At 41.9% G+C, this 24003-nt stretch overlaps 1 protein-coding gene across 3 annotated transcripts in view; it reads right to left on the reverse strand.

The window, feature by feature from the left end:
* The window catches only part of IFT88 (intraflagellar transport 88), a 497265-nt gene that overhangs the window by 421654 nt on the left and 51608 nt on the right, over positions 1 to 24003 (reverse strand). For all 3 annotated transcript variants that reach the window (XM_069202281.1, XM_069202279.1, XM_069202280.1), the window contains exons 6-7: positions 21038 to 21101; positions 20881 to 20950 (exon numbers count right to left, since the gene is read on the reverse strand). In XM_069202281.1, the coding sequence (XP_069058382.1) occupies positions 20881 to 20950; positions 21038 to 21101 (134 nt within the window). The remainder of the gene's footprint in view (positions 1 to 20880; positions 20951 to 21037; positions 21102 to 24003) is intronic.

The raw sequence follows: 24003 nt of genomic DNA on the forward strand, positions 1-24003 counted from the left end.
GAAGTGGCAGCTGTCATACAGAAGACAACACAAGTGTTCAGGAGGTGTCATCACAAAAAGAAAACCCTATGCCTTTGGAATGCACTTCAACTGACAGAATGTATTTCACATAGACTTATAGTCCAACATACTGGGCTATACAGGCCTTTAAAGGCCCACTCCTGCATTGCGGACCTGAGCCGAAAATGAGGGCCTATATCAGAGAACAGAGACTTTAATGATTTATATAGCCTTCTACAGTGGGTTATAAGGCAATTAGAACATTCCGCCCCATGATGACTGAAAGTTCTAACTAAAAACAAAAGACTCACAAGTGACACACAATTTTATACCCCTTCCCATATCTGAAAAGCTTCTGATTTGTTTGTTTCACAGCTCCTAGTGTGTATGTGCTGTGCCATGCAGAGGAAAACAGAAAAGTGATGGGTGGAGTTCCGGAATTTATCTCATTTGGATTACACTGGGACACAATCCACACAACCCATACTTTTTATTTTGTTTTGCTCAGTGCAACGGCCTTTGTATGAGGAATGGGCCTCATGCTCACTGTCCAATAGCACTCAAATTATATCCTACTGAGAACACCAAAATAGACCACAACTGGTCTACGTTTGCTTGTGTTCCTACTTAGGGGTGATGGGCTGGCCTGGCTGTTTGGGCTATACTGTTCCTATTTCAGAAGGATCAAGGGTAATTTGTCTTTGGCTGGTACTTCTCTTAGGTGGCACGATTGTCAAAATAAAAGAATGACTGGATTATTGCCCATGGCAGTAACTGTCAATAAATGGACAACAGAAGCTGTGAAAATAGGCTGGAATTAGCCCATGATTCTCTCTAAGCTATGTCAGATGCTTTTCTTCATTTGGCAAAGAGAAGGGAGACACAGGAGCAGAGGAGAATTCTCCACACCCCTCGCCACCTTATTTCCATGGGTCCAGTGACAGTGAACTACAGGAGGATGGAAGGAATAGCTCATTGATTCCCTCTTTGAAAGCCTCTGCCTTTTTCATTACCCTGTAAAATCCAGTCCACATATCCTGGAGAGGCAGGCGAGAGAGAAAGCCAGAAACTGTAGATTAGGACATTGAAAAGTTGACTGTAATGAGCCTATAACCATGTCTATAGCTTACTGTTGGAGCTGTAAACATTCCAATTTTCTGATATTCCATACCAGCTATAGTAGTGTACTTTGCCTAGCACCTGTCAAATATTACACATGTAAGGTTTTCTTTCATTTCATGCTGCAGAAATAAGTTCAGCAGGACAGCCTGCTAGGATAAAGATGTAATCTAATATCACATTTTACAGGGACGTGAAAAAATAACCTTGGCTCCAACTACCCTTCACTTGTACTTTGTGCAACTGATTAGGGGTGATGCATGCAGACTGAGTGCTGTATCAAAGTACAAGATTACACCACTGTCCTACACTAGCTGGCGAAAAAAAGAACTGCATTATATGTGGCAAACATAGTGGTGTATGCTGCAGTTCCATAACAAGCCTTTAAAACCTTAAAAAAAATAATTGAGGAGTTAAGAAAAGTCTCTGGGAACAAGATAGGTCCGGAAATCGTAAATTATGAAATTAAACAAATGTGCAATTGAATTTGGTGAGTTGACACAATGGATGAGAAACGTAGGGGTCTTAATACATTTAACATGTAATAAGATATAAAAAAAAGTCCAACAGAAGACAACAAATTGCATACTGAATACCCCTTTGTGTCACCACACTACATTACATTTTTTTAACAAAGGGATCACAACTTGCTTCTCTGTGTGTTTATTCCAGTTTCCAAAGTTTATTCCATTGAAAATGATCATACAGAAGACTTTAACACATGATTTGCCAACATGTATTTTGTTCTCAAAATATCTCTCCTTGCACAGGTAGAGATGTCTCCTAGCTAACTGTTGACCAAAGAGGATTCTTCAAAATGGAAATCCTAGCACTTTGGGAGAGGCAAGTGAAAGGAAAGAAGTGGTAGCCCATCCTTTACCATTACTAAGCACCCTGGAGGTACAAAAGCGCAGAAAGGATTACTTAACAGGCTGGAATGGCTGCTTCTAAACCTTCAGTATTGCTCATGGATCTGGTGGGCCATGGATAACATGAGAATTATCTGTGTCAGGCTCCAGACTCTGCCGTGGACAGCTCTCATCAGGAAAAGGACTTCCCTCAGCTGGAAACCAAATCTGAGGAGATGTAATCCATCTCCATATGATAAGTAAAATCTGCCTTTGGGTGTCTTACTGGGCCTCGAAGGCTATGGGGTTATACACCACTCAACACAGAGTATAGTCTACAGAGTACCGATAATAAGATACACGATAGGTTCAGTAATGTGTATATAAGGGCCTACTTGTGAGTCGATTTGTGACCCCCTTTTTTAAATTTCTTTGCTTTTACCCTCCTTTTCTATCTTTGTTTGCTTCTCCTCCTCTTTGCCATATATGATTTCACAGCAAAGACATGCAATTATATGGATAATTCTGAATGCACAATAAAACGGAAAAAATGAATTGTGGGTGGGAGTTGCAAGAGTATTTGTTATTTTTTAGACCTCAGTACATGGATACGATATGTACCAATATCTAGGTAACACCATACAGTTACTTTGAGGGTGTAGCCACAAGAAGCAGCCACCTATCTCATGCCATACGGAAAGTCCTCTCTTGGGGAAATGTTGACACCACACCTATAGATAGTACAAAATACTACAGTTGAATGATTTCAACATGTAGGAGTATAACCCTGAACTTAAACAATGTAAGGATCTTGTGAATAATCTAGATGCTTAAGTGTCAATCAGAGGGTGAGGACGATTCCCTGGGCATGATTCTCATCCACAAGATCACAGAAGAAAAACATGTAATAAATCACTAAGGGCCATATGTACCAACGAATTTTCCCATAGACAGAGAATGGGTAAAATCCTTTGCTACATCTGGCCCTAAATCACTAGACACTAACTGATGAACTTCAGCTTCTAGAACAGGACATGTAGTACTTTCTCACCATGCAACATACAGCGATCCCACCTGTTGGGATCAGCACATAAATCAAACAAACAAACTAATACAAAATAAGTACAATAAAACAACAAAAGCTAAATAAATAAATAAAATAAAATAAATCAGGAAATAAATCACACTTTCAACTTGCATACTGTCCAATATAATGTCAGTCATCAGACTAAATGAATTAGAAATTGTTTCAGAAATGCTCAAACATGATCTAGAATAAAGATGATCAAAGGAAGAAAACCAAGCTAGAAATTCAAAACATGATACCAAAGGAGATGGTCAATATGAAGAGGAATGCAAATAATTCAGAGCAAGTATGGCAGTGCCCACAGAAAGGTAGTTCAATTTCAATGGCATCAATAAGGCGACCAACAAATGAAAATAAATCTTTGAAGAGTTATTCACAAAGCTGTGCTTAAAAGCTAAGATAAACTAATTACCATAATCACCACTGACTACTTCCCTGGCTAGAAAATTAAGATAATGAGCTTTGAAACATGGCTTGAGAAGTCAATTAAGTTTAAGCCTGGGACAATATTCTGCATGAGCTCTTTTACTATCCCTCCCTTTGAAAAAGGTCAACCTTTCTACAACTAACTTTATCTGAGCAAGCACTGCTCCAGTGCCTTTAAGACAAAACACAAATGGCATTTAACCAAAGTATTGTTATGGTATGTTAAATTGAAAGCCATATCTTTACTACCAAGAGAGAACTGCAGTGCAGAAACATACATATGGATAAATAGGCACTGGAAAATACATCTTTTGTGTTCTTTTTTTAGAAAAAAAAAAGCATCTGTAATAGCTTGTGCTGCTGCAACAGCCTCTTAGGCTAGATCTGGGCAAAGAGCAGATCTTTACCTATTTGATTGTTGTGCCCATTAGATAGCCAACAGTGCTTTGAAACATACTCTTGTTTTCTAACACTTCAAGATATTGAATGTGAATCATGATGAAAAACACTTTGAACATCTCATTGACACTCTATGAATCTAATTGCTTGCAAAGTATTTGTTTTCTTAATAAAGACTTTATTAAATTACTGTGACATGTCTACAATGTACCTATAAACATTTTTCATGATTAACATTCATGCAACTGAGTCGAGTTATCAAATTAATGAAAATGCCTACAATCACTAATAAAATATTGCAAACATAATTTTAAAACCCTTAATTAACTGTGAGGGGATACATGGGAGTAGAGAATGAGAATTACAAAAGTGTGCTTTGAAGTCTCACCATTTGATGAACTAGTAAGGCATACAAAGGATAAGAGGGAGATACTTCCAGGAGTATTTTTTAAAAGGTTGCAACTAGGAAATAGCTATGGCAGTAACAAACAAGTTACTTACCTTCGGTAACGCATTTTCTGGTAGATAGGATCTAGCTGCAATCCTTACTTTAGAATCTTCCCCAGGCACAAGCCTGGATCCGGAAACTTTTTTCCCCATAGCAAATCTGCACGTGGGAAGAGGGCTTTGCGCGACTACATATAGCTGTAGTCTACTGAATGCAACGTCAGGGGAGTCCATATAACTCCCACGCCGATGTCAATTTCTTCTGTGACTATTTTCCATGCTCAAAATGTGGAGCAACACACAAAAACTGCCTATTAAAACAGTGTGCTAGAATAAAAGACACTCTTGTGTCAAATAATCACTGAATTTTTAATTCAAGGTGTAGATTTCCATAATGAAGTCTCCAAGATTAAATAGTACTCAATTCACAGATAATGCATTACCGAAGATAATTAACTTGTTCATCTGATAGAGACATCTAGCCACAGATTATTTACTTTAAAATCAGATACCAAAGATATACCATCCACAGAGGAGGGTATGCAAAAGGATTCTATTGAGTGTCTTTAACCAGAAGAAAACCAGTCTCGAACAGGAGAAATAGACCGTGTATTCATCAAAAAATATATATGAGAAATCACTTACTCTTTACTAAAAGAACTGTGTGAAGGACCACAGTAATAAAAAGTCATAAAATCATTGACAACATGGAGATAACATCACCCATGTCTGGGACCCTTAAAAGTCTTTCACTCGAGCAAACCCAGTCTAGAGATAAAAAGACCGGACATTCATAATAATTCAGGTGAGCAATAACATTTTGCAACATAAAACTTGTGGGAGTGACCACAGGTAAATCAAGTCATAAGACATTAAAAAGCACAGGAACAAAATAATCCATGATAGTATGACCCGTCTGTGTCAGCAGCCAACCAACAATTATGGGATCCAAACACATGCATGAGCATCCCATAAGAACTGTGGAAAAACTACAGTAATGAAAGATAAAGACAATGAAAAGATTAGGTCATTTGACAAAGTTTCCTTCTGTCATGGGTGGCGTTTTCCCCATCTTTTCATTGTCTTTATCTTTCATTACTGTAGTCCTTTCCACAGTTCTTATGGGATGATCATGCATGTATACATATAGATATATATATATATATATATATATATATATATATATATATATGCGCAACACAAATGGTCCAAAGACTAATTTCACGTTGCACTCTGCTGCCGGTGATGAGGGGGACCTCCCTCGAATTAGCATTTCGGATACAAGAGAATTTACCGCACTCCAAAAATCGCCAAATTGCAGTCTTTATTCATAGTATTTAGCAACTACCAATGCGTTTCAACTCACAAAGATTCTTGTTCACGGTTAGCAAGTCCTACCACTCTTTCTCTTAAATACTAATGATCCAGCTTGCCCATAATGAGGCATTCTGGATACTGTAGTCAATATAACACAAAAGCTTGTATAAAAATAATAATACAGTTAAAAACATACGATGGAAATATTTAGGGTGCACAATTTTTAACTGGACATATTTGTCACAATAGTCAGTAACAGATTATGAGAATGTAAAATATCTCATTGTATCTTTCAATCCTATTTATAAGATATATTTTACATGATGTATTCTCTTAACATCCAGGCTAAGTGCCTAATAACCATATATATGCCTTATCATTGTTCATGTATCGCATCACCAAAACTATTCTCTTAGTATGAAATTGAACTCAATTATCAACACATACTCTAATTAAAGTATAATTAAATTACTTATATATTCCAAAACAGTGAGATTAATTATATTTTTATTATTAATAGTGATATCATTTCTATAGCGCTGACCCCTTATCAATGTCGTTTAAAGTTATACTTATTACAAGTGAACAAAAAATTATTCATCCGTATTCAATCCATACGGTGTCTTTGTTTGAAGCCGAATAATGTATTTACTCTCCAATTGTCGCAGTTTTAGAGTTCTATCTCCACCTCTTTCATCTTTTTGTACTTGAGCTAGACCAAATAATCTAATACTCTTCCAATCACTAGTATGTTGTTTATTATGATGTCTCGCAATGGCATAACTTTGATCCTGATGTTGAACAGCTCCTACATGTTCTAATACTCTCTTTTTCAAAGGACAGATTGTGCTATTCTGTAAGCCGCACTCGCATTCAATCAAATATACCACATATTGGCTGTTGCATGTTATTCTTTGTGAAGTACATATTTCTCTCCTTTTATAATCTTTTAAAATGTTAACTTTTTTCTGCTATTTGACAAGCCTTGCAATTGTTACATTTATAGAATCCCAACTAACCTTTCTCCAGCCAATTTCCTGTCACTTGTGAAGTGAAATGTCGTTTTACTAATATATCCTTGATAGAACATGATTTCCTGTACGTTACTTGAGGTCTTGAACCTATCAAATGTCCTATATCATGATCACTTTTCAATAACTTCCAATGTTTCCTGAAGATGTTAATGATGTCCTTGCTTTCCTTACTATAAGTAAGTATTAATCGTGGACTCTCTTTTTCTTCCTGTTGAATGATTGGTATTTTATCAATTAAAGTTTGCTGACAAGTTCTATTTCTTCCTTTTTGGACTCCTAATTCAATGTGAGTTCTCGGATATCCTCTCTGAAGAAACCTTTGTCTAACATCCATGAACTGAACTTCCATTTCCTTATCATCCGAACACTTTCCCCTTTGTTCTTAAAAATTCCCCAAATGGGATACTTTTGAGTAATGGTTTAGGATGAAAACTTCTACCATTTAAAATACTATTTGTCGCAGTTTATTTTCAATACATAGTTGTGTGTACTTGATTGTTTTCCACATAGACTTTAATATCCAAAAAGCTGATTTCGGTAGCATTAATGTTGAAAGTAAATTGTAACCCACAATCATTCTGATTTAACTTATAAAAGTATGTTTTAAATTCTTCCATTGAACCATTCCATATAATGAATAAGTCATCAATACACTGGAGCCACAAAACAATCTTCTCAAGGTGCGATATGAATCTCCAGCCCGGCGGCCGCTATTGTACTGCACGGTATCATGACCCGGCCTACCACCATGGTTTTCCTGGAGTTTGTAACGCTACAAAAACCATGGCGGTAGGTCCGATCAGTGACCAGGAATTCCTTCCCGGTCACTGATAGGAGGCTCCCACCCCCCCAACACTCCCCATTCACCCCCCCTTCATCCACGCTCCCCCTCCCTTCCAACTTCCCCCATACACACACACATGCAGACACACACTCATTCACACAGACATACACGCATGCATCCATTCATTCATGCACACATCCGTACACAAATTCACACTGACACGCAGACACGCACTCACATTCCTATTCGGACACGCATTCGCACACATGCATACACGCACACAACTAACTACACACACAATACACACACACTCAGATTCACGCAAACACCCCCCCACACACATACATAAATGCACAAACACCCACACACACAACACCCCCCACCATCCACCTTGTCATAATACGGCTGATGGCGGTCTACTGGCGTGACGCTGCTGGTGGTAGCAGCTCCACCTTACCACTGTCCGCCAATATGGCCACAACCAAATTATCGCCCTTCTTGTGGGGGAATTCCGGCTGGGGTCATATTATGGTGGACGGATGGTAGCTGCAGTGACGTTTTTTTGGCAGCCGTCGCTGCTGCAGTAGGCGGTTTTTACCGCCAAAGACATAATGAGGGCCTAAATGTTAGAGGTTGGGCGACAGGTGCTCTGCAAGTTGGAGGGGGTGGGCAGTTTTAAGCCTACTACGCTGGGTAGCAGGGTGGGTGGAGCTTTGTTGGGAAATGCAGTTCTTGCATAGTTTATTGTTTGCTAATGTTACTTTCTGCTTTTGCTCAGCACAGCCATACTACCGGGGAAAAAGGAGCACTAGCTGCGGTGGGGGAGGACAATGATATTCTACTGCCCCTCCCAACCACAATATCCACTACACCGCCAAACACAACACGGAGACCACTAAACACTCGAGGCTGACGGTCATGATGTGGAATGTCAATGGCGTCAGCAATAAGATCAAACGCACCCTGGTCCTGCAATATCTTAGCCAACATGCATCTGACCTTGTCCTTATTCAGGAAAACCATTTAAAGGGCAATACACATAAAACACGAGACCGAATGGGTTACTCCCTATTGGCACATGCCAGCTTTACCTCCAACTCTAGAGGAGTTGGTATACTGCTCAAGACACCTACATCTTTCATTCCACGTTGCACATGGCATGACCCCCTGGGCCGATTCATAGCGCATACCGCACTTGGAATGGCCTTATACTGCATATCTGTTCGGCCTATGTCCCACCAAAGCTACACTCAGATACCCTCCCAGCTCTTGGGGCATTACTGTTGGAATTGCCGCCCAGTGCCCTATTACTTGGAGGGGACATGAACTACACCATAGACCCGGAACACAACATTATGTTTAGCGCCAGAGGGGGCGCCCCCACTAGTACAGGCTGTTTCAGACTCTATGGGCTTGACTGACATATGGAGAGAACATAAACTGACTGTGAGGCAGTTTGCGTACTTATCAGTGTCTCACAGTAGTCTCTCACGCTTAGACTACTTGTTTACACATAGTACGGCAGCCAGAAGATTTTACAAAGCGATGCACTTAGCACGTGGAATTTCCAATCACTCTCCGTTCGTAGTTACACTGATGGGATCCACCACAGACACGACCCTACCCCCCATAATAGACCCATGGCATCTCAAAGATGGTGAAGTTCAAGAGAAAATAAGGGAGGGAGCGACAAGACACTTCCATGAAAACTTAGGACCTGTGGACTCTGCCAGTACCCTCAGAGAAGCATTTAAGGTGGTACTAAGAGAACACACACAAGCCTTGATTTGGGGGGGGGAGGAACAAAGAAGGATGTCGTAAGTATGAGAATCTGGAGGAGGAGATCACAACATTAGAAATGAAGGTGATAATAGAAGGTGCAGTGGACTCTGATCAGTCATAGGCTCTGACTTAAACAACACATACTTAGGGAATTAGCGGCCAATGCAGCTCGGACTTATTCCCTGTCCATACAGAGATGCCTAGATAACATAGGAGTTAAAACCAGCAAACTGATAGCTTTGTTAGAGAGGAGAGACAGAGGACGAAACTGGGTAGCTGATATACAAGACGAGGAGGGAGTAACATACACAACGGGAGAAGACATAGCAGAGATATTTGCTACATACGAAAATATCTACTCCTAGAAGGCAGACCATACTGGCCAGGACTGTGTGGAATTACACTCTTCGGGTACTCTATAGTGACGATAGGGCAATGCTGGACCAAGACCTGATACTGGCGGAAGTACAAAAGGCTATCTGGGGACTCCAATCGGGTAAGGTGGCTGGCCCCAATGGCCTACACGTAGAACTGTAAATGTGTAGCCAACATAGTAGCGCCGAACATGCTGGCCATGTTCCAGGCAGCCAGAAACAAAGGTTTCCTCCTATCAGACCAAACAATGGCCACCATTGTGATGATACATAAAAAGGGTAAGCCACAAACGATTTGTGGCTCCTATCACCCTATATCTAAACTAAACCTAGAAGCCAAGGTAATAGCAAAAATCCTAAGTAATAGACTTCGACCGGTGACGGCCAGTGTGGTCCACCCCAACCAGTCTAGTGTTATGCCACAGAGAAGCACCAAGCCTAATTTAAGACACTTATATGGGTTCTTACACGCAACAGAAGTCTCGGACACAGAAGAGGCAGTGCTGCTCTCGCTTGATGTGAAAATGGCCTTTGACAGCTTTGAATGGTCATATCTTTTTGCGGCACTGGCCAGATTGGGCTTCGATCCCTAATTCGCACTTTGGTTCGACTGCTGTATCAAGTCCCAAGGGCGAGAGTATTTGTTATTGGGACGGTCTCCATTTCATTCACCTTACACGAGACAAGGCTGCCTGCTATCCCCACTGATATTTGCTTTGGTGCTAGAACCACTAGCCACGTGGGTGCAACAGGACCCCTTCTGTGGGAGATCCAAGAAGGAGGGAGATGGGAGGTGCGGATCTCCCCCTATGCAGACGACATTCTCTTGTATATCACAAAACCCAGTCTCTCAGTAGATAGAATATTACATTTTCTACATATGTTTAGGAGCTACTCTGGGTACCAAATAAATTGGGATAAATCATGTTTTTTCCCTCTAACGGAGGAAGAACCAAATCTACTATCCTGATGTGTGGCCCCGGTGGTCATAGATGGATTCCCATACCTGGGTATTTATATCACAAGAGATCCAGAAACGTTCTTTAAGAAGAACCTCCTCCAGCAACTGGACCGCCTCCAAGCCGATGTAAAACACTGGCAGAGACTTCCGAACTCTCTGATGGGTTAGGCAGTCCTCTTTAAAATGATGGCCCTTCCCACGTATCTCCCATGGTACATTGCAATGAGGAGTATTTTATGGAGGTCTTGCGGTCCCGGACAGACTACTGGCCGGTACAGCTAGTCACTATAAATGAATGGGTTTTTGCAGATGTAAAGGAGCCGGCTTACAGAATAGATAGCGCTGCTACTGAGGACCGTAGATATCCTTTTGTCCTGTACACTAGGAAGCAGGAACAAAAAAAACCCGCCTCATTCTCAGGCAGCAGTATGGGCATGGAGTGAAGCCACGGATTTCCTGGGATGAGAGGATAAACAGACGAACGCAACCCCACTTTGGACAAATGACCAACTAAGCAAACTCTGCAACTTGAAGGGCTACAGTAAATGGGGGCTCATAGGTACTGAGTATCTAGGGGACATATGGCGAAGCAGGAAACTGCTGTCTTTGAAGAACTCAAAGACAAATTCTCAATGGAGAAATCGGAGAGATACAATATCTCCAGTTAGGACATGCACTCAAACGACACTTACAAGAAAGTGACTAACTCCCTGAGTCGCCCCATTAGAAGACAGGCTGTTAATAGAGTCTATGCCGGAAAAGGCAAACTCCCTGACCTATAAAAAAAATGCATTGCCCCATAATACAACACTACTAGTCACAGGAGCAGCATATAATTAAGCAAGTACAGGCCTCAATATACCGCAAGATGCCAGATGGCTCGTGCTACACATAACGGGGGAGGAAACCTGGCCTCAACATCAACAGGTATGGCTAAGGCTAGCAGCGGGACAGCCAGAGCATGGGGAAGCAAGTAGATCCCGATGGTCCAGGACTGGGAACACAATATAGACTGGTGTCTATCAGGTTCAAGGTTACCGTAAAAAATACAATAAAACCTGGACCCATTGGAGCAACTACAGAGACTTGTGAAAGCATAAACAAATGGAACCAGGGGAATAGGTAGAGCCTAGGCAATGGTCTCATGCTGGTGTTGGGTATGGGACATAGACACTGTCTTGGGGAGATAAAGGCCACAGGTATTGTATTTTATTTATGCAGTAAACTGATGTTTTGCATCTGTTCCCCTCTGGACACAAACAGAACTCTGTGCCTTAACTGTACTAAACTTTCTGTACTGAGCATTTGTTTGATTCTAATAAAAAGATGTACAAAAAAAAACTTTTCATTTTCAAAAATCGGCACAGTGCAATTTTCAGAGCCTATGGGAGGAAAACAAGAATGCAATTTTGCAGGTAAGTACACAACTTAGAAATCCAGTCTTCGGTGTCCAGCCAAGGTTCAAATCGTCACCAAGAAGAGTGCACCCACATCGGCACAGGGGTAGCAGGGTGAAGAGGGCAAAGTTGGAGTCGGGTGCCCAATGTTAACCAATGAAGACTGGGGGTGAATGAAGATCCGCTGCTCACAGGAAAGTAAAAGCAGTGTCAGAGGTTGAACTCCTGGGGTTGATGTGAATACAGGGGGGGGCACAAGGCAGCACAAAACTGACACCCTCAGTGGCACAGGGGCAGGTGGGTGCAGAGTGCCAACACAGCAGTGGGAGCCCAATGTTAACCAATGGACCCAGGGGGTAGCCGATGAGGCGCTGCTCACAGGTGAGAAAAGCTAGGTCAGGGTTCGATCTCCTGGAAGGGAGGAATGTACAAGGGGCTCTACAAGGCAGCACCAAACTTACAACATCAGCAGCACGGGGGCAGCTGGGTGCAGAGTGCCAACACAGTATCAGGCACCAAATGTTATCCAATGGAGGTGACCAGTTTCAGAAACAGACTGCAGGCTTTGGTGAGGAAGTCGGGCGATGACAACCCACAGCTGCCCAGGTAAGTAAAGATGCCAGGGGTCATAGGGACACCGTCGGTCCAGCTCCCCAAGGCCCAGCGGCTCCAGGTGCAGGGGTGTCTTTTGGCATCTGAAACAGCCTACCGGGCAGGTCGCGGTCAGCGGGAGTCCTCGGATTGAGGCTGCAAGCGTCACTGTGGAGTCCAGCAGGGGTAAGCCCATGCCGGACTCTTGTTCAGAAGCACTAGGGAACCTTCACAGGACCAGTGGACCAGTTGAACTCAGAGGTGGGTGTTGGGTGCGGAGGTGGTTGCAGAGGCAGTTTTGCGGTTCCTCAGGGAGACTTCTTCTTTGAAGTTGGTTTCTTTTGGACATGCCCGCTGTCAACTAGAGTTCTTGGTCTTTATCAAAGGGAGGCTATCCTCCCAAGGCTTAGGAGTTCACTGGGCTGCAGGACAAGTCATCTTTTCGGTGCAGGTTCTTCAAGGGCTGCAGAAAGGCCAGTAGGGCTGGGGCAAAGTCTGTTGGTGTCTTCAGTTTTCTCTGCTGGTGCGACTTCTGTGGCGTCCAGCTCTTCTTAAGTCAACAGGAATCTGAGTTTTAGGGTTCAGAGGTGCCACCTAAATAATGAATTTAGGGGCATTACAGGGAGTGCCAGGTGATAGCCAATGGGCTACTCACCCTTTTGGTGACTATACCCTTCTTATGACCACTTCCTTTGGGAAATGGGCATAGACCTAACTCTATTGGCCTAATTCCTTGCACACAAGATGGAGGAATTTAAAAAGTAGTGTCAACTTCAGCTCATTAACCATAGGCGTGGGATTGACATGAAGTGGGCACTCCTCCTAATTTAACTAATTTTCCTGCCTGTGCTGTCGCCAAAAGTGGGGTCAGAACAGGGGGGTTGCTCATCTCCACCATCTAGCGACACCTGGTAGCATAACAAAGGTGGAAAGGCCTTTCAAGCTCCCTGCCCTGGAATGTCCATCCTGCCTGGGAGAGGAGTTCACACCTCTGCCCAGAGCAGGCCTTTGTTCTGAGCCCTCAAGAGCTTTGGCTCTCACCTCATGGGGCCAGAGCACTGCCCAAGGTGGCTGTACTGGTTTTGACCACTCAGTGCCCACACAAGGAGTTGGTAGGTTTTCAGGGGACACCTCTAAGGTGCCCTCTATATGTAAGTATTAATACATCCATCACTGGATTCATTGAAGGTTTATTAATACAAGATGTCTGATACCAAACATCCCTATTTTCAGTGAATCCATCATGTAGCTGGGGAACTCGTAATGGCCAGTGTCCAGCACATGTACTTAAAATGGCTTCCCTGTTCACTTACTATGTCTGAGAATCGACAAAGACATAGCAGGGGCATATCTGGTCACACAGGTATCCCTTCACATGTAATATAATGCAATCTGTTTTCAGGGCTGGAAAGCCTGCTAGAAGGCTGACTTACATATATTGCATGCAGTGTAAAAGGGGACAGGGCACATAGGCTGTGTGCCATGTCGTGTTTTCATTTTAGTTCTGCACCAAGACACGCAGTCTGCGAAAGCGGCACTGTGTGCACTCAGTAAAAGGGTTCCTGAATGTGGCACAATTGGTGATGCAGCCCTCAGGGGCCTCCCGTTAGCACCCCATGCCCTAGGTACCAGGGGTTCTAAGGACTTACAGTGGTAGCTTAAGGATTACCAATTGGGAAAAATGACTGTGCAGATTTGGAAAAAGAAAGACACTGGGGACCTGTTTAATAGGGACCCAGTGCATTTTCAGTCGAAATTGCACCAGAAACCAGGCAAAAAGTGGGAGAGTGACCATGTCAAAAGAGGCACTTTCATATAGTATGAACAAGACTCGATAGTCTAATGAAAACCAAGGATAGTACATGACTCTACTATATGAATAGAGACCCATCTACTGAAGATCTAGCAAGGTCTCCATACTTAAACAAGAAAATTCAAGATTCTGTAAGAAAAAGAATCCGAATGATTTTGTATATTCCCACTAAGGACAGTTCTTCACAAAATGTGAGCACAAACAACTAGAGGCAGTTGAATGATGAAAATAGTTGTCACCTAGAAGAGCACAGATCTTTTAATAAGGAAATAAAAGTCTCCAACTACAAGTAGATTTGAGGAGGCAACACCTATTGCCCTCATGTACAATGAACATCTTCATAGAGAAGAAAAGTATCCCGTAAGAGGGTAAATTCATTCAGAAAAGAAAGAAATCCTATATAATAAAGCAGAAGCGTCAGAACAACCCTGAAAGGGTGAAGAATATAATTACTCTATACCATGAGTGACTGGACTCTTCCAGAGCCTACGCATCAATGGAAAACCAGGATAATGTGACATAATGCCAAAAAATTTAAGAATAATGTTCAAAGAACATGTTGAGACCATACAAATGTCTATATGAATGTGCAGAATGTACATCATCATGTGATGGCTACGCAAGTAAGTCTTTAAGGCCAAAACAAATAAAGTATTAAAGACCATAGTATGTTACCTTCTGGTTTATAATGAATCAAATCTAGCAAAAGTAGAAAACTTTTTACTAGTGAATATCAAAAGTATATGGCAAACGCACATGAACAGACAATGTAGACAAATGCTACCTTGTTTGAAAGTACAAGAGGGACTTAGTATACAGCCTTAGTGCAGTATAATTTCATCACTGGGATATTATTCTATAAATAAATTTCCACCCATTACCACAAAGAAGAACAAGAAACTCTTCTTAAAAACCATGATAATCCAAGAGGATTATGTGAAATAACTCTCTTAACAGAAAGAAGATGATGTACTGATACTCACACAGAGCTGCTATACTAAATTTCATAATTTTTATGTGTGCAAATGCCCATCAGGCACACAAAAGCCAATACTCCACCTAGAGTAAGGCACATACCATGAAAGCATCAACCCATGAGCTCAAACTCTACTTCAGGGTAAAGAAAATGATATCACCTTTATAGCAGGTATCGTTAAGTATCAAACGAAACAAACAGCTAAAAAGCTGACATTGACTAACTTGAAGTGGAAAGTCACTACACACCACAGTAACAACAATAATGAAAATAGCTTTGAAACATCAGGCATTAAAATCTCCATTGGGACCCAGGGTAATATACACCCCAATAATCTACCCTTGACAATTAAAGGAAAAATAACACCTGCCGAAAGCAGGAACACCCACCGGGTGCCACCATTAGGTGGAACAGACATAGAACTGAAAAAACCTCACGCCACTGCCAAAGCATGGCTCAGCTGTGAAAAAAGTGAAGTCAAATACCCCCTACAAGCCAGTACAGGAGGTATTAACTAGGCCAAAGGGTAGAGTGGAACCAAGCTAATTCACTGTCCAACCCTTAGTGTCATGGAAACGCCTTCAAGCGGAGTCAGCCTGTGCATCAAATAAAAGGACACCATCAAAAGGCATGTCAATCAATGTGGCTTGAACTGCCTCCAAAAATCCAGAGGTAGGTAACCAGGAAATGTGACGTAGTGCAACTGAAGAAGACATAGCCCAACCCACAGAGTCAGTAGTATCCGTACCACAGCGAATTATTTAGCTGCTTGTTGACCATCTTGAATCAAAGGGGCAAGAGTGTTCCGGAAGCGTAAGCAAGATGCTAGCCAATGAGCCCCGTAATGAATGTGAGACATGTCAGAGAATGCAAGATGTATTAATAGAGTGTAAAGCGGAACTTGTGGAGGAAAAGATATGCCTGCCAAAATTGTCTAGAGTCCTGGAATCTCTATCAGATGTGACATGTGGGAGAGACTCAATATCATGGGAGACCATAGCAACCTGTACAACCAAACTTTAATGAGTAGGATGTCTTAGAAGACAAGCCAGATCACCAGGGGCAGGTCGGTGCCTGTGAAATATAGCCCCACTAACAGTGGTCCCTGTATCAGGCTAAGACCAAGCCCCCAACAAAACATCATGTAGGGCTTCACTGTAGCACCAGTTCATCCTGGTTTGGCCTTGATAGAAGACATCAATTAGAGGATCTGAAGTTAATTCCACTGAAGGAAGTGTTAGATCCAAGATAACAACAACCCTTCTCAGCATGTCAGCACGAGAGGAACTCGCCTCCATAGTAAGGTCAGAGGAAGAAAGTAGGCCTATGGCTGGGGAAGAGTTCAAGCCACTAGCTTCAGCTAGATCTGCCAGCTGTCCTCTTAATGAAGTTGATGAGTATCTGAAATGGGTGGTATACCCTCCAGCCTTTCCACCATGTCCCTCAGAAGGATAAACATGAGGTGACTCACCCGAATGTGGAGTAAGGTCAGGAATAACCGGCAACATACCAGACATCGACCAGCAGCGAGAAGATGATTCCTTGATGTCGATTTCGACTTCAAATGGGGAGAGGAATTCAACATCGTTCAGCGCAGCCAGCAGAGTCAACGGAGTCCGCTGATCGGATACAGGCGAAGGTGCAAACCCCAAAGGGCTGTGCACTGGCACCATAATGACTTTGATTGAAGCGTAATGACTAACTGAAGGTGAGGGCAAACCCGCCACCGGAGACACAGTCAAGACATTTTGCACCTCCTTGGGGCCCACAGGCCCTCCCGAGGAAGGTGATTTCCCAAAGATAGCGTGCAGGGAAACGTAACATTCATGCATCTGGTTCTGAGTCGCCCTGACCCCTGGAAAGGGAGGGAGATTCAGGGTAGCCTCAACCAAGGAATGGTGGATGGCTATATGCGGTGAAGTCAGCAACTTCGGTGACTTCGACCTCTTGCATTGTGACTTCACTCGTGAAGTAGATGGAGAATGATGTTCACAAGAACGACTCCTTGAACATGCCCGCGAACAGACCTCAGTACGAGAAGGAAACAGTGGTTGACAGGCAGTCTGGAACGGCTCCGACATCCACACCACCAGAAGCTTCATATGACCCTCCCGCAGAGATGTCGGCTGAAGTGGACGACAGGAGCCACACTCTTCAAGTGTCATGGTGCTCGCCCAGGCACCACATACAAATCGAGTGGGGGGTCTGTAGTAACATTTGTTGTCCACAGGACCCACGGGCTTTGAACCGCGTAGACATGGACAGGAAAAAGCACACTGTTCTGTCACAGGAAAACTTCCAAGTAGGCTGAAAATGTCCTGATAAACAATTACTGGGTCCGCGTTTTAAATGGGAAAAAGAAGGAACTGATGTTGGCGCATTGGCGAGCGGGTTATATGGACTCTGCTGACGTCGCATTCGGTGCACGACGTCATAACGGAGTCGTGCAACACCCTATTCTGACACACAGATGTGCTATTCGAAAAAAGTTTCTGGATCCAGCCTCACGCCTTGTGAAGATTCTAAAGTAAGGCATCTGCAGCTAGATGTCTCTATCAGATAATTACAATCACCATCACCCTACTTCCCTTACCTTACCCTATTCTATTATATTCATGAATATTTGTATAGCGCATGGCTGCCCATTTGGGCCTCCCAGCACTAAAATAGCTTACAGAGAACATTCTAGTCCGACTGTTTAGTTGAATAGGGCAGTTTTTAGCAATTTTCAAAATTTTAGTTCTGATTCTGTTCTCCTTATTTATCTGTGAGAGAAAATTCCGGGGTTTTGGGGTTTGAACCACAAAAGCGCATTCTCCACTCTTTGATCTCTTTCTTGCAAACAGTTGCTGGCTGTTGGAGTGCAGAGTTCTTGTTGGATCAAAGGCTGCTAGTAGTGTTTGGATCAGCTTTGGGCCCTTCTTGTAAATGACGCAGTGAGCGATGCATTAAGTCTTGAAGTGAATTATTTTGAGTCCTGGAAACCAGTGCAGGTTTGCCAGAGTCAAGGTTACTGACTGGTGTTCAGGAAACTTTAATAGTATACGGCTGCAGCATGACTTGTAATCTTTTTATGACTGTCTTAAGGCTTCCCAAGTATAGGAAGTTCCCATAGTCAAATCATGCAAGGACTAGCCCTTGCACTACCTCTCGGTGTGGTGGCTCAGGTAGCCATCTCAATAACTTTCTCAAAGCCCTTACAAGCCCGAAACGTGCTGCAAATAGTTTTTTTTCCCTGTGTTGTCATTGAGAGCTTGTTGTCTAGCCCAAAAACTAGACTCCTGACCTCCACTTTCAGTTCAGGAAGTTCTCCCATAAAATGTGTCCGGTTAAGCTCCATCTACCTAACAGGGCTATTTCTATTTTTAGCAGTGGCTTGGCAATGACATGTTAACAGGCTGAAGGGACTGTTCAGGAGTTGAGTGAAAAGTTAAACATATCTGTTAGCAGAGTTGTAACTACCATTCCACCTTTAATCATGCTGTCTGGGGATGCAGGCCCTCCAACAGAGGGCCTGATTTAAAGGATTTGAGAATCTCCAAGGTATCTTCTTGGGTGATTTCTGGGAACATGTGTAATTGTTTGTGCCTACCTTGAGGGCAATTGACTGCTTCTTCCACACAAGTGTGAAAAGGATACTATTGGCCCTCTCCAAAAAGAAGTTGGCTAGCAAGTTGCATCTTGAATCTGAGGGAGTGGAGCTGGGTGTGCTTTTTACAGGATTCTTTAGACTGCTCACCAGATTGAACAGTTCTTTAGAGACGTTTGCAGCATTGTCAATCTTTGAGGCAAAATAGTTGACTCTGGGCTCCATGATGGCCTAATGATATGTTTTTACTGCTGTCTTATAACTGTCTTTACAAGTTTCATCATAGCATTTCCAACCAACCCTTTCAAGTTTTTTGTATTCCTTTTTCAGTTTTACAAGCTTTGCTGAGAACTCTCAGATGATCAATCATTTTTGGGCTATGTATCACTGACTGTCCCCTGCACAGTCTGTGCATTGTTTGTATTTCTTCAAACACCAACCTAGGATCCTGATTAGAGTTCAATGTTTGTGGGAAATCTTAAGGACGTGCTAGACTCATAGGGGAATCCATTGGCAGAAGTCTTTTACCTTTGGGTTAGTAGATAGAAGGAAACAGCGCTGATGGATTTAGGACTTTATCCACATATGAGGATATTTCTGTTACCCACATGATAGCCAAAGTCATACAGAGTATAAGCAAAACTGTATTTGGTCACTTTCAGTTTACTTTTACTTACAATTTCTTGTTTAATAATTTTCTATTCTGCACTCTGCAGCTTGTGAAATTTTAATTAGGGATCAGGTCCACAATCATTAAAAAGATATTGTCTAGGTTGAAATCTATGTTGGCATTGTATCTGGGAAATGAGATGCTGTTTGTACATCATACATTCCCTTTGTTTAGTAACAATGAGCATAGCCTTGGCCTGGGCCGGAAACCTCAAAATCAGGTAATTCAGCAATTAAGGCACAACAAATTTCAAATGAAGACATTTTATTAATGGTATAGTGGGGAATACAATAGATTCACAGACCACCAGAAAATAATTCCATACTTAGAATAAAGCATCATGTAGGAACTGTTAAGTTGAAGACGATAGGTGGTCAAAAACAGTGAGCATGATCCTGCTCTATTTATGGCGAGCCACTGTGAGGTAGTTGTACATCATGCAATGGACCAGCCGCACAGTCAAAAATACTTCAGTGGTCAAATTATTAAAGGACAAAATTACAAGGTACGAAAGTGCCCAGTAGCAATATGGACCTTTGCACCCACTTTTTATGTTCCTAGAGCACTTTCATGTTAAAGAAGGACCAGCAGACACTTGCACAACACCTTCTGTAATGACCCTAGCATAGATGCACATGTCACACTCATTTGATACAAATGGGGTATTCTGTTATTTGCATGTAGGCATTGCTTTATGAAAATGAAGGACTCTTGGCCTCAATTGAGTCACACAAACTGTACCCCAGCTAACACAGTTAGAACACATGGACCCTCAAGGGTCTCTTTTGGGAGCTGGTATGTACGGTCCAATAGGCCCTCTAGGAATCCTGGCCACAGGCGCTAGGCAATTGGTGAAATCCCCTGCAAAGAGGTGGGATTCCTGTCCACCCCCTCCAATGCAGAGATGGGTCACCTGCATTGAAAGCGGAGCGGTGGTTAGAACTGTAGCTTTGTCATTCATTGTGACAACCTGTTTCATAGAATAAGTATAAGGGCCTTTTTCGTTTTGTGTAGCAGGACACATGGTTCAGGTCTGGGTACATGGTTCTGGTTTGGGTGCATGGTCCTGATCCTTAACAGTGCAACTAGGGTGCACACAAGCACAAACTACGACTATAGATCCAACCAGTAATCAGGCACCAGAATTTGGAAAATATTTCTAAATATGTTCATTGTTGTGATTGTGCCACAATTTTTGAAAGTGACTTGATGTTTTTAGACTCAGATACAATTAATGCAATGATATATTTGAAATATTATACATACGTATCTTCGTTTTTTATTTCCAAAGGAGGGGCAGGACCTCTTGTCTGACCAAGAGGATCAAATGAAGATCCTGTAAAGAAAAATGAATAGATGTCTAACAATAGGCAACAAGTAACAAAGACAACATCAGCTTTGGATGAATAACAAGAAACTCTACCTCTGAAAGGTGTTTTGGTGAACCCAGCTGCACGAACTGCTGTCATTGGTCGGGCAACTCCATCCTTTAGAAAAAAATAAACACCTTGATTATATTCTGCAGATCTAAACCTTCTGATCAACTGTTTCTGCATATATATTTTGCCTCAGAACTAGTGTGGTTCTTTGTAAAAAGTAAACCCGTAAAACTCAATTTAAGTTCATGCAAAATAAATGTGTACTGTCACAGGTCATGCCTGACAGCGTGTACCAGATATATATATGTATTTTTTTATTGAAGGTGTACCCAACAAAGTAACTCTTGTACATGTGGGCAGAAGCTTCACATGGCCACTGTAATTTCTTTGAAGAAGGCCAGGGCAGACATGTTATAATCCCTTCGATTGGTCACAGTCTGCCATTTGTGCTGGGTTTACCAGTATATAGTTCAGAACAAGCCTAAAGACTGTTGTGTTAACCACTACAAAATAAATAACACATACTTGAGGATCTTCCTATGATTCATGTCATTTTTGGGAGGCATATATCTTGCTTTAGCTTGATGAATCAATATGGTTAACTGTTATTTCTAATTTTCCATGAGGGTAAAATTGAAATTGAGTGGTAGCTGACAGATGCTAAATGATCCTAGCTATAGATTAATTGTCCTCTTTGTAATCTCCAGGGTGACAGAGACCCAAGACTATAAACAGTGTCAACAACCTAATTTGGAAATGCCAATCAACTTCAAAGAACAGGACATGAGTCCTCAAGTCTTCCACTGTCTAGCAGATGACTTTGCCTAACTGTAGCAAAGCAGAGGAACAGAACACGTCACAGAATTCAAAGCCCTGAGCTACTTTGGACTTCAAAACTAAATCCCACAATATTCTGAGAATGCCATAATGCTGAAAAAAGGAATGTGAGCTAGGCAAGTGTCAAAGACCCAGAGACAAATGGATTAAAAAGATTTAGGCTTTCTGCATAAACATTTCAGAGATGTGCCCACAAACCTCATGAGAAAGAAGAAGAATATCTAATCTTTTCATCTTTTCCATATCTGGAAAGCTGTCCAACGCAAGCCCCCACAACTGCAATCTGAGACTGTCAGCTATTGGAGAGAGTGAAGCTCCAGCAGCCATTCATCAATAAACCTCATAACCAGTCTGCTCAGAAACACTTCTCCATCTATGTTTTTTGTATGTCTATAAAAAAACTTTGTCACAGCTTGTTTTCAGCCCAACCATCTACGTTGGTACGTCGTCATATAAAAGAAACCATAACTTTGGCCACCAGATCAAACCACGAAAGCCAATCCAATTCTGCAAAGCTCAGGAAACAGTCTATCTGCAATGTCCACAGTAACAAATACATTTTGCAGACTTTTCCACGTGTTCTCATAACTTTATATGGTTACCCACTCACTTCTATGTTAACAGGAGGTCTCTGTGATTTATATTGAAAACTGATAAAACTAATATCTCTCCAATTGTCTTTATCGGATGTTGTATGTGGTATTTAGTAATGTATCTTACCTTTTTAAGGAACTTCATTTGGATTTTACAATTCTTATTTTTTTAACACTACTGATTTTTTATTATTTGCACTTGCATTTCATTACGAGTGCACCTTGACCTTGCCACATAATATCAAAGGATTTGACAAAGATACTTAAGTGAGGCTTTGGCTTCTCCTTCTGAAACTGTCCTGGCAAGAGGTATGTGGGAACTCTGATAAAGCGCATACAAGTGATTTTAACCACTCCCCAATTTACCCTTCACAACAGAGGCGTTAATTTAATACATTGATACATACACAAATAGCAAATCATTAAGGTAAACTGTATGTAAATTGATATCATGAATACTAATTTTGAATACTAATGTTGGAAATCCTGAAGGCCCACATGGATTCTGTCCTTGGGTATGATCAGTAATTATGCTTCAGTACAGAAGTACTGTAATACATTTTCTGTCCAGGAAACTTATTAACAGCATGCATAAAGAACCCTACCAATAGTAAGAGGTAATGCAAATACTCTAGAGCTACTTCAAGCAACTGCTGAACTACCTAGTAAGCTCACTATGCGACTTGAACCAAGTGACACCTAACTGAAGAGCACTAATCAGGTAGAAACCAATCTTGGGTTGCTTGTTTTCTGGTTCAGGGAGGACCTGGACAAGCAGCTCAGGCTGAACTACTAAATTTGGAGTAGGGTCAACATTGACCTGCAAATGGCTGGGTTCACACTGAGGAGGCATGGTGGGCAAAAGAACAAAGGATTAGAATGCTACCCTGAGTGATTGCCAACAGTTAGACAAATTGGAAGTATTCCTCCCGTCACCTCTTGTGTTGTTTTACATACCTAGAAAATACCAGTAACATTTTCAGTGCACTACTGAAGTATTCTATTAAAGCAGATGGTGATGAAATTCTAGCACTGCCTAACTGTTAATTGAGCCTGCAACACAAGAATAAGTAGATAATTACTCCAATTTAATTTTCCATGCATTTAAATAAATTGCCTTACTTTTTAGCAGACAAACACAAAAGCATAGACAACATCAAATGCACATGCCACAGTGCTGTCCTAGGTACGAAATTATCATGTGAGCTGAGGCAGGATTTGCTCCACTGCTTATCTCATTGCAAATATCAATTTCACAAGGTGTCATGGATCACCAGACCTGCAGTACAAGATTAAGTAGGCAGGTTCAGCATAAGCTGAGTGCAAACCCCAGCAGACAGCAGGGCTCAATTAGATAAAATGGATCAGAGAAAATGATCAGATGATGCCTGACATTCCACTTACATTGTATCAGCCTCAATAATGAGCAGTGGAAAAGAATAAGCTGTAAAAAGAAGCTGACTTTGTGCTTATATGACGCGTTGAACGTCTCCAACAGGCATGAACCAACACACAAAAACGTTGGTTTACTCATTGTCGGGAGTTGAGACACATGTTTATAAGCACACTGCAGGTGTTTG

This window comes from Pleurodeles waltl, chromosome 8 (genome assembly GCF_031143425.1).
Source record: "Pleurodeles waltl isolate 20211129_DDA chromosome 8, aPleWal1.hap1.20221129, whole genome shotgun sequence".
Classification (NCBI taxonomy): Eukaryota; Metazoa; Chordata; class Amphibia; order Caudata; family Salamandridae; genus Pleurodeles; species Pleurodeles waltl.